The sequence below is a fragment of the Mirounga angustirostris genome, unplaced genomic scaffold (genome assembly GCF_029215605.1).
Source record: "Mirounga angustirostris isolate CCGP_5_RB_7025 unplaced genomic scaffold, mMirAng1.0.hap1 SCAF_5, whole genome shotgun sequence".
NCBI classification, from domain to species: domain Eukaryota; kingdom Metazoa; phylum Chordata; class Mammalia; order Carnivora; family Phocidae; genus Mirounga; species Mirounga angustirostris.
The window spans coordinates 8,748,220-8,764,708 of NW_026991713.1; the positions used below are offsets into that span (position 1 = coordinate 8,748,220).

Below are 16,489 nucleotides of genomic sequence, written 5' to 3' on the forward strand. Positions count from 1 at the left end.
TAACTCTGTTTACTTCTCATGACAACTTAGTGCTACTGTGTCTGGTTGTCTCCATTAGCTCAGAGAGGTCAGGTAACTTGTCCAGGCTCACAGAGTCAGCCGCAGGGTGCTTTCTCCACTTTTTCCACAGTGCCTGCAGGGGAAGTAGGGGATAGCTAGAAAGGAGGGGGCACTGGGGTGCATGATTCAAGGATGGGCTTTCTCTATAGGCCTGGGAGTTTCTAGACCGCCCCACATCACAGCTAGCTGCGGCAAAGCCACTGGCCCTAACACCCCCTACTGGTTTTCACACCCTAGGTACAAGGTGTGAATTCCTCACTCAGCTGCACACTTGGAAGGGGGAAACTCAGCAGTCGAGTAGGGGTGGAGAATGTTCCCTGATATGACTCCAGCACCCGGGGCCACACTCAGACATAACCCTATTTGCCATGTATACGGCGGGGGAAGGATAAGGAGCAGCCAGGACTTAGAACTGGAGGCAAGGTCCGAGGAGGAAGGGGGAAGGCAGATCAGCCATTGGAGGTTGGATGGGTAGGGTCCAGTTTCTCTTTTGGGGCTACAGGGGCCACCGGTGACAATGGGCGCCAAGGGAGTACTGGGGGGGTGAAGCACGGGTGGGGAAGGGAGAAGCAGCCCACAAGATTGGAAGGTTCGGGCAGGTAGACAGGCAGGATGGGCAGCCAGGGCTAGGAGACCCCAGCAGCAGGGATCTGGATTCTGGAAGGGGACTGGCACAGACGAGAAGGGAGGGGAAGAGCTGGGTACTGCATGGGTCCCAGCACCGAGGCCTGGCTAGGGGTCTCACTGCAGGAATGAAGGAAGAGACTGGGGCCAAGGCTCAGATCAAGGGCAGGATCAAGTAGCCAATCCTAGAGGCTGGTGCTGAGCCCCACACGTCAGGAGTTGGCCCCAGTGGGCTGGGTCTGTGCCATGGCTCCAGTGGGGACAGAAGGGCCAGCAGAGCACAGGAAGGGGCAGACCCCTTAGCAAGCCACATACCCTAAGGTAACACACCCCTAAGGGGACTTCCTTAGGAAGTCTAGGTTTGGAAAAGGACCCAAGGAGCCCCGGGGACTCACGAGTATCAATTCCAGAAGCTAAATTTCTGTCAACAGAAGGGAGAATCTCCATGAATTTTATGTGTCCTACTAGAGACACTGGCTGGCTAGTTTCTCTATTTTATTTTAAACACAGCTCAATCCGTTCCTTTCTGCACCCATCTTGAGTCATTCTTACCTAAGAGGAGTCTGAGGATCAGAGTTTATTTAGTATATGCCGTCTGCATGCATCAGCGGTTTAGAGCACTTTATTTTACTGATAAGGAAAATGAGGCCCAGAGGGGTGAAGAGATTTCCCGAAGGTCCAGTGGCCCAGAGAGAGTGAGGACAGAGTCCCGGCTAGGGACCCCCCCACCGCCACCGGGCCAGTGCTTCCTTCCCCCTGTACCCCCACCTCATCTGGACTTGCCATGGTAACCAAGCCTCCTCCAGCGGGGGAAGCAAAGGCTGTGTGGCAGTTACCCTAGCAACTCCCCATAACCAGGTCAGAGCGGGGCGGGGGGGGAAGGGGGGGGAGGCACCACGTGCTGCCCACCCTGGGGAATTCAGTCCCGTTGAAACGGGATTGCCCACGTTAGAACATGGCCACAAATGACCCTGGATAGAGCCATACCTGGAAGGACCTGTGTAGGGGAGTCTCACGCCAGGCTCAGTACTATTGCTGGGACGATGGCACAGATCTGACTGGCTGGGGCCTCTGCCCCCACAGCAGACACAGAGCCTCACTATGTACAGTTCTGGTTTCTGTGCCTAGCATGGAGGCTGTCCCCACCGATATGCTGTCTTTTTTTTTTTTTTTTAAGATTTTATTTATTTATTTGAAAGAGAGAGAATGAGAGAGAGAGAGAGAGCATATGAGAGGGGGGAGGGTCAGAGGGAGAAGCAGACTCCCTGCTGAGCAGGGAGCCCGATGCGGGACTCGATCCAGGGACTCCAGGATCATGACCTGAGCCGAAGGCAGTCGCTCAACCAACTGAGCCACCCGGGCGCCCCCCGATATGCTGTCTTAATATGCATGTGGGAATCCACTGTGGAGGGCGGATGGAAGAGTGTGCGTGCGTGTGTGTGTGTGCGCGTGTGTGTGTGTCCATGCAGGCATTTCAAGTCCGAGGGGAAAGCCAGGGAGCTATGCTGCCTCACACTGCCTTTTTGTTCCTTAACTATCTCAAGGAATGTTTATGGAATGGCCTGGCTCATAAAATTTGTGCATCTTCGTCTAACATTTCCTGTAGATTGGGTCTTGATAGCCACTGCCCACTGTCATCCAACCCAACCACTTCCTCCTTTAGGGCAGGGCTCTGCCTGGGTTCCCAGGTTCTGCCTCCTGTAGGGTCCCATCAACTGGTCTAAGCCAGTCATGGTGGTCTCATTCTCTTAGTCATGGCTCGTTTTGGAATGGCAGGTGATCTAGTCACATCAATGGGATCCGAGGGGATGGCTGCTGTATGACTTCCGGGAAAGGTTTTACTCACAAATTTATGTACTTATTAATTAATTAATTAATTTAAGAGTTAGAGAGAGAGCGCAAGAGTGGGGTGAGGGGCAGAGGGAGAAGCAGTTCCCCACTGAGCAGGGAGCCTGATGTGGGGCTCGATCCTGGGACTTCCGGATCATGACCTGAGCTGAAGGCAGACGCTTCACCCACTGAGCCACCCAGGTGCCCCTATTTATTTATTTTAAAGATTTTTATTTATTTAATTATTTATTTGAGGGAAAGAGAGAGCACAAGTGGAGACCTCAGGCTCACTCACTTTCCACTAGTCTGAGTGGGGTGCTCAGTAGATGCCTGGATAAGGCTTGGTATTAAAAGTAAAAGACCCAAAGGAGACAAGTGTCCCTCTTCCTGAATAAGCCAAAGATATGACTTCTTGGTCCTTTGTCTCCTAGGTTGGAACTGAAATTGGACTTGCAGCTGCAGGACGGGCTTCTTGCAGGTTGAGTAGAGTTTCCTCCCTTCCTTCCTTCTTTCCTTCCTCCCTCCCTTCCTTCCTTCTTTCCTTCCTTCCTTCCTTCCTTCTTTCCTTCCTTCCTTCCTTCTTTCCTTCCTTCCTTCCTTCCTTCCTTCCTTCCTTCCTTCCTTCCTTCCTTCCTTCCTTCCTTCCTTCCTCCCTTCCTTCCTCATTCATTCATTCATGCATCCATGCTGAGATTGGTTCCTCCCTGCTTGTGAGAGCCAATGTGCACACATCTCTTCTCCACTCCCAGTTCACGGATATCATGTTGGTGGCTTGAAATCAGCCGTGGTGGGAGATTTGTTGTTGTTGTTGTGGTTGTTTTAATAGACTTAATAGTTTTTTAGAGCACTTTTAGGTTCACAGCAAAATTGAGCAGAAGACAGGGTTTCCTTATACTCCCTGTCCCCACACATGCACAGCCTCCCCCATTATCAACATCCCCCACCCAAGTGGTACATTTGTTACACTTGGTGAACCCTTATCAACACATCATTATCATGCAAAGCCCATAGTTTACCTCAGGGTTCACTCTTGGTATTGTACACTCTCTGGGTTTTGACAAATGTGTAATGACTTGTGGCCACCATTATAGTATCATGGAGAATGATCTCACTGCTCTAAAAATCTGTGTTCCACCTCTTCTTTTCTCCCTCTCACCTCACCCTTGGCAATTGCTGATCTTTTTACTGTCTCAATAGTTTTGCTGTTTCCAGATTGTCACATAGTTGGAATCATACAGTATGTAGCCTTTACAGATTGGCTTCTTTCACTTAGTGATAGGCATTTAAGGTTTCTACATGTCTTTTCATGGCTTGATAGCTTCTTTCCTTTTTTTTTTTTTTTAAGATTTTATTTATTTATTTGAGGGACAAGAGTGAGCAAGAGAGAGAGCACATGAGCACGAGCAGAGGGAGAGGGAGAAGCAGACTCCCTGCTGAGCAGGGAGCCCGATGCCGGGCTTGATCCCAGGACCCTGGGATCATGACCTGAGCAGAAGGCAGACACTTAACCAACTGAGCCACCCAGGTGCCCTGATAGCTCATTTCTTTTTAGCACTGAAGAATATTCCATTGTTTGGATGGACCACAGCTTATTTATCCATTCACCTACTGAAGGACACCTCGGTTGTTTCCAAGTATTGGCAATTATGAATGGAACAGCCATAAACATTCATGTACAGGTTTTTGCATGGACATAAGTTTTCAGCTCCTTTGGGTAAATACCAAGAAGCATGATTGCTGGATCATATGTTAAGACTATGTTTAGTTTTGTAAGAAACTGCCAAACTGTCTTCCAAAGGGGCTGTACCATTTTGCATTTCCACCAGCAGTGAATGAGAATTCCTGTTACTCCACATCCTTGCCAACATTTGGTGTTGTCAGTGTTTTGGTCCTTGGATTTTCTAAGAGCTGTGTAATGGTATCTCATTGTTTTAATTTGCATTTCCCTAATGACATGTAATGTTGAGCATCTTCTCATGTGCTTACTTGTGATTTTTTATCTTCTTCAGTGAGGTGTCTGTTCAGGCGTTTTGCCCATTTTTCAGTTGGGTTGTTCATTTCCTTATCGTTGGGTTTTAAGAATTCTTTGTTTATTTTGGATAACAGTTCTTTATCAGGTAGGCTTTTTGCAATTATCTTTTCCCCTTCTGTGGTTTGTCTTTTCATTATCTTGATGCACGGTAGGAATATTTACATCACAGAACTGGCAAATGTGACAATTGGGGCTTTCCTTCAGAGGGCAGTTGTTCAACATTTACCAGCACGCCAATGCACACGTGCATCAACCATTTATAGGGTGAACTATTTGTGCGCTCAAAAGTGTTCAGTCCCGTGGGGGAGGCAGACTCAGTGGATCACCGACTGTACTACAGAGTTCTGAATATCGGGATGGAAGCAGAATAAGGATGCAAGAGGAACATGGAGGAGGGACATCTACAGCAGCCATGAAGTTGGGATGGCTTCCCAGTGGAGAACTTGAGCCCTGAGCTAAGTATTTCAAAGTGAGTGGCAGTTGCCTGGATCCCTACTGCCCAATAAGGTAGCCACTTGCCCCATCTCGCTGTTGGAACTCACACTAGCTACATTGCAAGCAGTCAGTGGCCACGAGTGGCTGGAGGCTGCCACATTGGACAGAGCAGATAGAGAACTTTCCCTTCACCATCATAGAATGTGCTATTGGACCACACTGATCTAGACCCAAAAAATGGGGGAAAGGCATTCCAGGCAGAAGGAACCGGATGGAAAGACTCAGCGCTCTGAGACAACATGACTCATTCTGGGGGGGAGATGGGCGTTGTGGCTGAACAAACAGGCAACAGTCAGATCGCAAAATGGCATTACTGCCAAGCGGGGAGTTTAAACTCTAGCCTGAAAGCCAGTGGGAGCCCCTGGAGGCTTTTGAACAGAAGCCTGATGTCATCAGCTTTGCATGTTAATAAGGTCTCTCTGGCAGTCAGTGGGCTGGATCGGAGGGGCCAGCCAGCCCAGAGGCAGGCGGGGAGACCGGTTCTGAGACTGTTGCAGTTGCAGGGGGAGAGACAGGAGAGAGGCCTGAAATGAGATGGTGACCGTGGCACAGATGCAGGGGCAGGAGGGAGACGTGGATGACCCACTGGCTCATTGCATCTGGCCTCTACGAGGTGCTTTGTAAATAGTCGTTGACTTAATGAATGAATTACAGCCGAGCCCAGAGTGTTCAACAGGGTGCACATCCCCCTGGCACCCTGGGTAGTATCTATTGCACAGAGAGGTACAAGAGCATTTCTTTCCAGCGGAAGGAGGAAGGGCAACAGGGAGAGAGAGACAAATAAGAGAGCTGGAGGGGAAGGGACTTCCTCTGTCCTTTGTGATGGCTCCGGTGAGGAGGGAATGAGCTGTGGGAGAACCTTGACCTAGGCAGTGCCTCTCTGGGGCCCAGGGACAGGGGTGACTCAGAACTGAGTACAGGCCATTCTCCACCTCTCCTCTTCCCCAACCCCCTGGCCACATGGACTGCAGGGCAGAGTTGGTTTCCTGAAGGATCGGGGCATTTCATCAACATACAGATGCAACCCACAGCGGGTCGGCAGCATCAGGGAAGTCGCTGTCAGTGGAGGATGCTCGGGGACGATGGAACATGGCCAGAGTAGGAGGCATTAGCCGACTGGTTCTTAAACACACGGGAGATACCAGCCTCACTGCCTTGGACTCTCAAAGTAGCTGGAGATCTTGAGGGCACGCAGCTGAAAGCTACTGTAACTTGGGCATCAATGTTAATATCACCTTGTTTGCACCTATGGGTCCCTAAGGCCTGGGACCTTTGGGTTACAGAATGAATGATAGGTGACATGAGACGGTTTCATTTGCTTATTCATTAAACAAATATTTGTTGAGCCTCTGTGTGCCAAACACATGCTGGGCAGACGATGGTTCACAAAACAGAGATGATCCCTGCCCCAGGGAGCTCACAGTCTAATAGTCCAGCAGACCAGCTTATGCGCTGTTCAGGAAAAGCACCAGGAGCCACCAGGTAGTCCAACGGGAAGGATTCTTTTAGATTAGGGTCAGGAAAGGATAATATGAGAAAGTGACATTTAAACTGAGACCTGAAGATGCATAGGAGTTAGCCAGGCAGAGGGAACAACAGGTATGGAGGCTATGGGAACCAATCTGGAGGCTGAGAGAAGGCCAGTGGGTGGGAGCATGGCAGCAAGGAGGGGAGAGGCACAGAGGAGGCCAGAGAGGGAGGCAGGACCAGACCTCACACGGCCACATGGGGCCTTGGATTCAAATCCAAGTGCGGTGGCTGGCGGGGGAGTGACGTGATCAGGCTGGTGTTGTACAAGGAGCGCCCTGGCATCTGTGTGGAGAATGGACTAGGGACAAGACGGTATGCTGGGAGAAGCGTGTCCAGGCTCGATCGGTCGCCAAGGAAGAGATATGGTGGCACGGTTGTGGTGATGGAGAGACGTGGAGGAACCGGAGAAGTATTTAAAAGAACCAAGACAACATGTTTTTCCCTTGTCCTTGTTTTCGTACATACGGGCTGAAGCGTTAACTTTAGACAAGGCCAACAGCAAGTATTCGCCCAGGCCAATCTGTCCCGCCTGTGGCCTGTTTTGCTCGAGGTTAGTTGATCTAACGGTGCCCCGGTGACATGGGCCATTCCCTCACCTCCGAGCAGGACCACACCTGACTCCAGTGCATTTTATGTTTATAGATTTCCTGAGAAAGCTTTCACAACTTCTGTAACCTCTGCTTATCTTTAAAATAATCACCATTGGGAAACCCCTGTGTGTATTTTATCTGAATCCTTGTCCTAAAGTTTCTTGATTCTTGATGGAGATGGAGGCCCTGAAATTGGTCACCTGGGCCGGCAAGTGTGGATGATGTCATACTGGCGGTTCTGAATCATGTCTCATTTGTGAGCAACAGAGGAAAGTGCCTGAAGATCCCTAGAAAAGGGATCTCATCTGATTTTTGTGGCTCTCTAGCTCCCTGTCAAGTTCTGTGCCCTTGCTACTCAAAGTCTGGTCCGCTGACCGAGGAACATCAGCTCAGAGTGGCGGACACGCAGGACTGAATCAGAATCTGCATTTTAACACGTTCCCCAGGCAATCCATAGGCACTGAATTTTGAGAAGCACTGCCTTCGATCACCCTGAGGCCATCTAAAAGTGGGTGGGCAATGGCAGGTACCAGAGATTTCACATTGCAGCGAGCCTCAGCAAGTGCTTAGGAAAACTGAACCGGTTCAACAGGAACCAACTTTCTCTGGAAGTTCCCTGCCCTCAGGTCATGCAGAGCGGTTTCAGCTGAAGTCAGAGACATTTGTGCTGTTTCCCGGATTGTGTGGATTGTGTGGCTGGGAGGAGCGCTGGGTGGACACGCCCCCGGCGCTGAAACACTGCCTGGTGGAAAGCAGCTCCCCACGTGCTCCTCCAGGCAGCACCAGAGGCCCAGCAAGCCGCTTCCCAACACCCCCAAGTGTGGACAGTTCGGTCCTTCTCCTCTTAGCCTGGTCCCGAAGGGCCCCAGTTCTCCGTGGTTGGTTAGGGTGATTCCTGCGTCCTCCTGAATTGAGCCATGTGATGCACAGGGACAAGGCTGGTTTAGCACCAGACTCCCAGGATGGCCTGGGGTGGAACAGAACAGCCAGCTCCAGGAGTTTCGGAAGCTCTGCGCACACTGTGGGGCAGGCCTCCCCAGACCAGTGAGTGAGCCCCGCTCCCACAGACACGACACGCGGCCTGGCAAAACATGGGCACTTATCACTGCTTTCTTGAGAAGCGTTTCAAGGCACGAAATCCAGGCCAGGACCAAATTATTTCCCTCTCTCTTCACTGGGGCTGGTCCTCCCACATAATCAGACAAATGGATGAGGTTTGTGGGCTGTTTAAAGCATATGGTTTGTAAATACTGTAAAACCAAACATCACTTTTGGCTTTTATTTACTGTAACATGTTCACATTACCTAGCACCAAAATAGCTTTTAGGTCTTCTTTGCCTTGCTTTTCTTTCTCCCTGCTCTTTTGTCTTCATCCTCGTGGTGCCTTCGCCCCTGCCTTCCCCAGCGCTCACGTCTCTGCTCTAATTCCTCCTTCCGCACCTGCTCCGTCCCTCCTTCCCGTGCTTATCTGCTTGCTGACTCCTACTCCCATGTCTTCCTCACCTGCCCCACTTAACGTCTTGCCTCCTCTCCCTCCCTTTGTCCCTCTCACGCTGCTCCTTGATCTTTTGAAATGTCTTTGCCCCCTTTCCCTTTCCGTGCTGTCATTTCTAAAGGCTGCGTGCCAGACCCTCCTCACTCTCGCTCGACTCCCCCCGCCTCTCAGGGCTATTTTCTCTTCCCTCCCAAGACTCACCACAGAGCGCCTTCTTTTTCCCTTCCTCTCTAAAGACAACACAGGGATCACAGAATCATAGAATTCAGAGTCAAAGGGACACAGCCTACATTACACTGACAGTTACTTCTGAGTAGAAACTCTTCTCCTATCACCCTCCATAATGGCTGCCGCCGTCACTCCTTAGAGCAGGAAGGGCTGGGGGAGAAGACAAAGGAACGGGCCCACCTCACCCTCCATGCTCCCTCACCAACATGGGTACCCCACCCTTTCATTTCGGTCTCATTACACACACACACCCTCTTCTCAGGACCCTTGGTGCAGACGTGTTTGCTCCCGGCCTCCACCAAAACACTGAGTTTCCTTCTCTGGTGTCTCTGCTCCCCAGCCTGGCCAGTCCCCACCCACACCCCCAAGGGAAACACAATTCTATTGTGAGGTGGCAGGAGAGAGAGCGGCCCCACATGCAGGTACTGGGTGTGTGTGTTGGGGGGGGTGCTGTCAGCAGTGGCTCAACAGCCAAATCCAACAGGAAGCTCATTGCAAAGCTGGCTCCCACCCAGGGTCATGCTCAGCCAATCAATCAACCCATCAACAATAGCGAATCAACGCTCTTGTGGAGCGGGCTGCTCTCCGTGCCACTGGGCAAGGCATCCTCAAAACATGGGGAAACAAATAGAGACCCAAAGAGACATCCTGTCGCCATAAAATAACGGCTCTAAAATCCAGCTTTCTCAGCCGGGGCTTCTCTAAGCATTTTACAGAGTCTCAGACGTTGCTTTCTTGGTATCCCGGGAAACAGAGGTTACTCCCAAGTAAGCCACTGGAGATTTGTGAAAATCCTTCCGTCTCCCAGTGCTTGGCTCCTCGGGGTCTCCGTTTCTCCAGGTCAGCCTCGGGGAAGAGGACTAGCCGAGGAACACTCACTGGAGGGAGGTGAGGCCAGCCTTGCCCAGGCTTCGGAACACCTGCTGCTCCAGTCCAGTCCCGCCTTCTTGGCCCTTCCTGCTCCCAGCTCAGCCCTGTGGGGAGGCACCTTTATTCTCAACCCAGCAGTGCCCACCCTTGCAGAGCAGGAGGGAAGCTGCCCTGCAAACCCTCAAGGTGAGTAGGGCTTGGAGGTGAGCTCAAACATGCCCCACCGAGTCCAGCCCCACCCTGTGGTTCCTCGTCCAAGCCCGGGGTGCGGCTCTCCGCTGGGCTACTCTTGGTGAACATTCCCCAGGCCAGGAGGAAGCAGGGCCATCTTAGGGACGGGAAGAATTTGCGTTTCATGTCCCTGCCCCTCCCCACCAGCCAGCTTTCCCACTGCCTTCCACACACCGCTGAGGGGAGCAGAAAAACAAGTATGAATATCATTCTCACCTGACTTCCTTTCATATCAACTGAGTAACCAATGAAATCGCCAATAAATTACTATTAGAAAATGCGTGTACACAGAGGCGTAGGCGTGCGTGTGCGCGTACACACATATATCCGTATGCGTGGATAGTTCCCGCTTCTCTTCCTTGCCCCCTCTCCTGCAGGCAGCTTCACACAAAAGCCTCTGACCCCCCGGAAGGGCCTCATCGGATCATGGGCGCCACGTAGTTGGCAGGGAAGAGGCCCAGTCTGTTGTGCAGGCGGCCGGTCCACCAGGACGGGTTGGAGCTGTCCAGGACCTCGACCACCTCTCCACAGCGAAACCCCAGCTCGTCATCCTCGAGGGCCTCGAAGTCGTACAGCGCCCGGGCCCACCGCACTCGCTGTCGGGGGAAGCACAGAAGGGGCCCGCTGAGCCAGGGCCGGGGGGCCTTCGGAGCCGCTGTGGCTCAGGAGGGGTCCTGCTGGCCCCCGCGGCAAGAAGAAGTCCTCGGTGAGCAGCCTGCCCTGGAGGCGGACATCTGGCTCTCCGGAGACCTCCCGAACCCCACTGTGACGGGCAGCAGACCCCACTGCGCAGCCCGGGGCGTGGAGTTAGCAGAACTCAGCCGAGCCGCTCTTGAGACTCAGGACTTTTACCGACAGAGATGTTAGTCTCTGAGGCCCCAGGAGAATCCTTGACAGCTACTCTCCCTGCATCACTAGGTGGTCTTTTCACTCTCTCCAGGGGACAGGATGGCAGCGTGCCCAAACTAACAGCCCTCTGTGGTAGCGCAGCCGAGGCCGATGCGGCGCGAGGAAAAAGGCAACAGATCTCCCTCGGCCAGAGCCAGAGCCAAAAACCATGAGGACAGGGCAAGGCCCAGCGGCCGGACAGAACAACAGACCGGCATCGGCCCTGCCTGGGAACTCCTCCCCCCATGGCTCGCTGGGCTCCCACCACCTCCATTCCGAGCTCTGAGCGGCTTGCCTCTGTCCTGGAGGACCAACCATTTCTCTAAGTGCCCCTCTGGCTGCCTTCATCGAGCCCAGGGAGGGAAAGTTCACGTACCCCGGCCACTTGGAGCTGCACGGGGTCTGTGTGTCTCCGGTGCATGAGGGCCGGGTTCGTGTCGCCGCCCACGCCAATGCCACAGTGCCCATCGTTTATGTCAAGGCTGCCTCCTCGGCGTTCCTGGAAACACACGCAACAGAGGACCTGTCACCACACCACATCCCCGGCAGGCCCCCCGGTGCCTTGCTCAGAGGCCACAGACACAGCCAGTGTTCCAAGAACACGTGCTGCTGCTGATAAACCCCAGGGGTGGGAGAAAGGGGGAAGGGTGGCAAAGGGACCTTCGACTGTGAAGACAATGCCAGATTTCATTCATTCAAAGAATATTTATCAGGCACCTGCCATGTGTCTAGTACTGTCCTAATCACTGGGGACATGTAGCTGGAAAGAAAAGGGCCTTGTCTTCGTGGATCGTCAGTTTAGAGGGGGAACCATACACATTTAAGTGGTAAGCGAGCTGAGAGAAGGTCTAAGTCTGCCAGGGTAATCAGAGAAGTCTTCCTAGAGGAGGTGATACTTGAACTGTAGCTTAGAGGAGGAGAAGGATCAGCCAGGAAAGGGCATTTTAGGCAAAGGAAATAGCATATAAAAAGTCCCCAGGTTATGAGAGAAAACACAATTGACCGTTTGGGTAACTAAAGATAGTGCAGTGTTGCTGGAATGTGTGTTTGCTCAGGGAGTGGGGGAGGTGGAGGGTCGGAGGGGGGTGGGCTTAGGGCGAGGCAGCAGCAGATGAGGCTGGGGAAACAGATACGGGCAGCTCACAAAGGGCTTTGTGTGCCCTACCAAGGAATTTAGGAATGATGTCATCTGGCTGTATTGTCCGTCTCGGTAAGCGGCCCCAAATCCCATCTGGAGCAAGGCAGGAGACAAATAAATAAATAAGCGAGGCTCTGTTGCCGGTGTTAATCCGTTTTTCTTGTGGATCTCCACAGCCAGATGGGTTAAGGGGCATGAATAGATTTGGAAGTGCGCTGACAGGAAAACGAAGCAACGGCTCACTGTGTGTGTGTGTGTGTGTGTGCGTGCGTGCGTGTGTTCAGGCAGGGAGCCAATGAATTCGCAGGGACTTCTGTGCCAAGAGCAGTTCCCATATCATTTTATCATATTGCTGCCAGTTGGGAGGTCCCGGGTCGTCTTCACGAACTCTGCGAGCCGTCACGAGGCCGGGCCTGAGATGCTCCTCCCCATGGTCCCGGGACCACAACAGCCCCCCAAGCCTTTGTTTGCTCTGGTTGCATCTGGCTTTGTGGGGGTTTTCCACGTGCTCAGTGGCCATGGGGACAGGCTGGCCTGAGCCCTGGGCTGAGGAGAGCAGGTCCTCTCCCCTACCTCACGGCGCCCACTCCATTCCTCTGAGGTACCTGATGGAAATGAGGGTGTTGCAGGTAGCGTTGCTGCTGTGCTGGGGGTGCTGGGGGGCACTGCGAGGGAGGGGGCGCCGGGTGGCCCGACAGCTTCCGCGTCATCGAAGGCCGGATTTCTTCTCCCACAGCCCCACTGAGGTGCGGGCCTCCCTGGGGCCTCCGGTCCAGGCTGTTGCCCCGGTGACCCTGGGAGAGAATGATGAAGACGATGCAGATCCACCCTCCTCCCGCATCTCCCGGCCCCCCACCCCCCTGCCCCCCGCTTTCGGGCAGTTTGCCCACCACCTCTCCAAGAGACAGCCGAAGGCCCGTAGGCAGCCTCAAGAGAGCCGATGTCTCGGCCCCTCGTGGTTGCAGGAATGGTCTCCATGTTCTCAGATTCTCCCGGGCTGGGGACTCCGGGTCTCTGGTTCACTTTCCACGGGCTACGCATCGAGTCCCTTCCTAGTGGGCTTGTTTTCCTCTCTGCAATCAAGCTTCAATATTCTATTTTACTGACACAATGCCACCCCTCCTTATCGCCTGTTGCCCCACCGCCGGACATCCTACCCTCCCGATAAGCTCGGCCATTGACTTTGCCTGATTTTGAACTGTCGCTTATAGCCTGGTGATAGAGCCCCAGACCGCAGCCCTCTTGTGGCACCATGGAAACCAGGCCTGCCGCCAGGCACGCTGGGAAGGAGCACGGCCTTTCTGCTTAATGGTACCACGACCGTGTGACTCGAGGTACTTTCTCATTATTTTTATTTCACAAACAAGTTACACAGGGCCTGGGCTTCATACATGCCAGGCGCTGTTCGATGTGCTTTACAAATATGAACTCGTTTAATCCAGTTTAATGCGTTTTGGTTTTTTTTTTAAGATTTTACTTATTTATTTGACAGAGAGAGACAGCGAGAGAGGGAACACAAGCAGGGGGAGTGGGAGAGGGAGAAGCAGGCCCCCCGCCGAGCAGGGAGCCCGATGCGGGGCTCGATCTCAGGAGCCCAGGATCATGACCTGAGCCGAAGGCAGACGCTTAACCGACTGAGCCACCCAGGCGCTCCCCAGTTTAATGCATTTTACGCTACCTCTTTTCTCTCTGCATGCACATCCTGCTAAATTAATACCTCTGTTTCTTGGTTAAAATAATTCACAAAGTCTTAGTTAACCTTTGTTTTTCTTTCTGAACTTTTATGTGCACTTGCTGGGACGCCCTTTTCTCCTAGGACTGTCACTTCTCAGGCTTACAATCAACCAATTCCCTGAAATGGTTTTCTCTACTTCTCCAGAGCACCTGTTGATTTGAAAGCCTCAATGCCTTTTCAAATAACTTGTTCCAGGGATTTCAACTATTTTAACTACTCCAGAGAATGCTTCTTTCTAGAATACCCATCTCTTTCTTTTAACGATGTTGTTTCCTTTGAAAGGTATTTTATACATTGTGTGTGTGTGTGTATGTGTGTGTGAATTTTCTTATGGGAGGCAAGTTAGCATTTCCTTGGTGCCTACTATTGTCCAGACTCTATGGCAAGTGCTATCACCATATTATTTCATTTAATCCTTACAACAGCCCAGGCAGGGAGGTATTATAGTCTCTCCATTCTCCAGATGAGAAATCTGATACTCTGAAAGGTTTCTTAACTTGGACTCTTGGTTTCAGCTCAGGTCATGATCTCGGGGTCGTGGGGTCGAGCCCTGCGTCAGGCTCCGTGCTCAGCTCAGAGTCTGCTTGAGGTTCTTTCTCTCTCCCTCTGCCCCTCCCCCTACTCTTGAGCTCTCTTTCTCTAAAATAAATAAATAAATCTTAAAAAAAAAAGAGCTAGGTTTGTCTGATGCATTTTCTAGTAAAATAATACTCTGTTTTCCACACTGTTCCAAGAGCAAGAATTCCAGGTCCAGTTTTTCCTCCAACAGCCCCAACCTCCCTGTCTGTGACAAGGCTCTACCTGCTACCTTAGTCTTGGACTCTAGGCTGCTCTCCAACATCCCCGCGTGGGGCCCCCTGGCCTTCAGCTTTGGGCAACTCCTGAGCTAGGCTGAAACTGCGATGTACCAAAGCATCCACTGTTAAGAGCTAATGTTTGTGGCATGCTTGTAGCACTACTAGGAGAGACGCCAGGGAAGGGGATACGTTATCTTCTCTAACCTTCACCACCATCTATGAGCTAGGTATCACCATTGCTCCAGTTTTATGGATCAGGAAACAGGATCAGACAACTTTCCCAAATCACATGGCTGGGAAGTGTTAGAAGATGATTTTAACTGAGGTCTGACCTTGGACTTATTCTGTCTTCCAGAATACTCAGGGGACATATCATCAAATGCATTGTCTTGATGGGTCATATAGGACTCATGCTGCCTAAAATCTGCAGACTGGGGCTGATCGGGGCCTGAGGCATACCTGATCCTCTCGGGTTCTATCCCTCAGAAAGATCTGCTTCTGTTTGGAGATGGAAGTCGTCCTGTAGTAGTCCACCAGCTTATTTAGAGACGGAAACTTCTCTGTCCACAGGAAGTAATTACCCTTGTTGTCTCTCATGACCTTGAAGTGCTGAACATCATCCTCATGCCTAGAGATCGGGGCGAATCCAAGTTGTATATTACATGGTGACGATGTCCCCACCCCCCGGGCTGACTGCATCCAGCGATGCTGGAGTTCCACTGGGGCAGGAAAGGGGATGTGAGTGCCTGCCCATCACAGGGCGGGTGGGCTGGCTCAGTCAAACTCTAGGGGGAGATTTGTGAGAGGGACCGCTCAGGACACAGGTGGCATTAGAAGGGATTTTTACATCAGCAGAAGATAATCCGTCTTCCGACACTGGAGCCAACCATTTATAGGAAAAAAATGTCCAAGCGCTTCAGCGACCACCAGGTCAAGGACTTTTTACAAATGTTTGTTTGAAACGTGGCAACCCCTGCGTCCTGTACGATGCCAAGGACTCTGCCAAGACTCAGAGGGGAGAGGTCTTTCACCCATGTTATCTTTCCATTATCAGAAATACTTTGAACCAGCTCTTTTAAGCCCATAAACTAGCTCTGGACAGTAAGAGACCATCTTGAGAAATTTGTCCCACTTGGTTTTCTACTTAATGGAGATCTCTTGGTCTTGGCTTATGTTGTGCATAAATAAGGTTACAAAGTATTTTGAACTTTTGGGGAGAAAAGTGTTATACAGCAATGTAGTGTTTTAATTGGAAAGGACCTCTGAGATTGTTTAGCCTTGTCTCCATGTTACCGATGAGGATGCTGAGGCTCAGATTGGCGGAGGGGCTTGGCCAAGGTCACCGTGAGTGATTGCCAGAGCTGAGGCAAGAACCCTGGCTCTCTGATTCCAGTCCGGTGAATTGAGCCTGTCACACCATGTACACATGCTAGCTTCTTTTAGGTCGGCACCTTTTGACACAAGCTGGAATCACAGTGATGGGAAGTATTTGTATCAGAGATGGAGAAATTGGACTTTACTCATCTGGAAAGGGGAAGCTTGGCCTTTACTAACAGCTCCAGTCTTTCTCCATCACCAAGGCATTCTCTTTTCGATGTCAAGTTTATTCATCAAACAGACATACATTTATATCTAAAAATAAACTAATGATACCAATTGCCTGATCCGACAGAAAGGTCAAGAATTTAAAGAGAGTTGGGGAGTGAAGATACCTCTGAAGGTTAGTGCAGGTTTCTTAAGGATGGATTCAGTGGTCTGTGTTCAGAGGGGATGGGAATTTTGATTGATCTTCAGTCTCATCTTATGTGCTAGGCTGTGCTCATGGCCAGGTGAACCCATACAGGGACCTCTGCTTGACTGCTCTAGGCTAGGAACTGACACTCTGCAATCACTGCATGGTCTTCCCCTTGGTGCTGGCCATTAACAGATGCTTTCTTCACTCTAAC

At 51.6% G+C, this 16,489-nt stretch overlaps 1 protein-coding gene across 3 annotated transcripts in view; it reads right to left on the reverse strand.

The window, feature by feature from the left end:
- Positions 1 to 8,386: 8,386 nt before the first annotated feature.
- Positions 8,387 to 16,489, reverse strand: part of GRAP2 (GRB2 related adaptor protein 2) — a 63,946-nt gene continuing 55,843 nt past the window's right edge. For 2 of the 3 annotated variants that reach the window (XM_054506811.2, XM_045872485.3), the window contains 5 exons: positions 15,003 to 15,171; positions 12,617 to 12,805; positions 12,039 to 12,104; positions 11,250 to 11,372; positions 8,387 to 10,581 (listed from right to left, as the gene is read on the reverse strand). In XM_054506811.2, coding sequence (XP_054362786.1) covers positions 10,402 to 10,581; positions 11,250 to 11,372; positions 12,039 to 12,104; positions 12,617 to 12,805; positions 15,003 to 15,171 — 727 coding nt within the window. In that variant the 3' untranslated portion in view covers positions 8,387 to 10,401. The remainder of the gene's footprint in view (positions 10,582 to 11,249; positions 11,373 to 12,038; positions 12,105 to 12,616; positions 12,806 to 15,002; positions 15,172 to 16,489) is intronic. The other variant, XM_045872486.3, reaches the window with a different exon arrangement.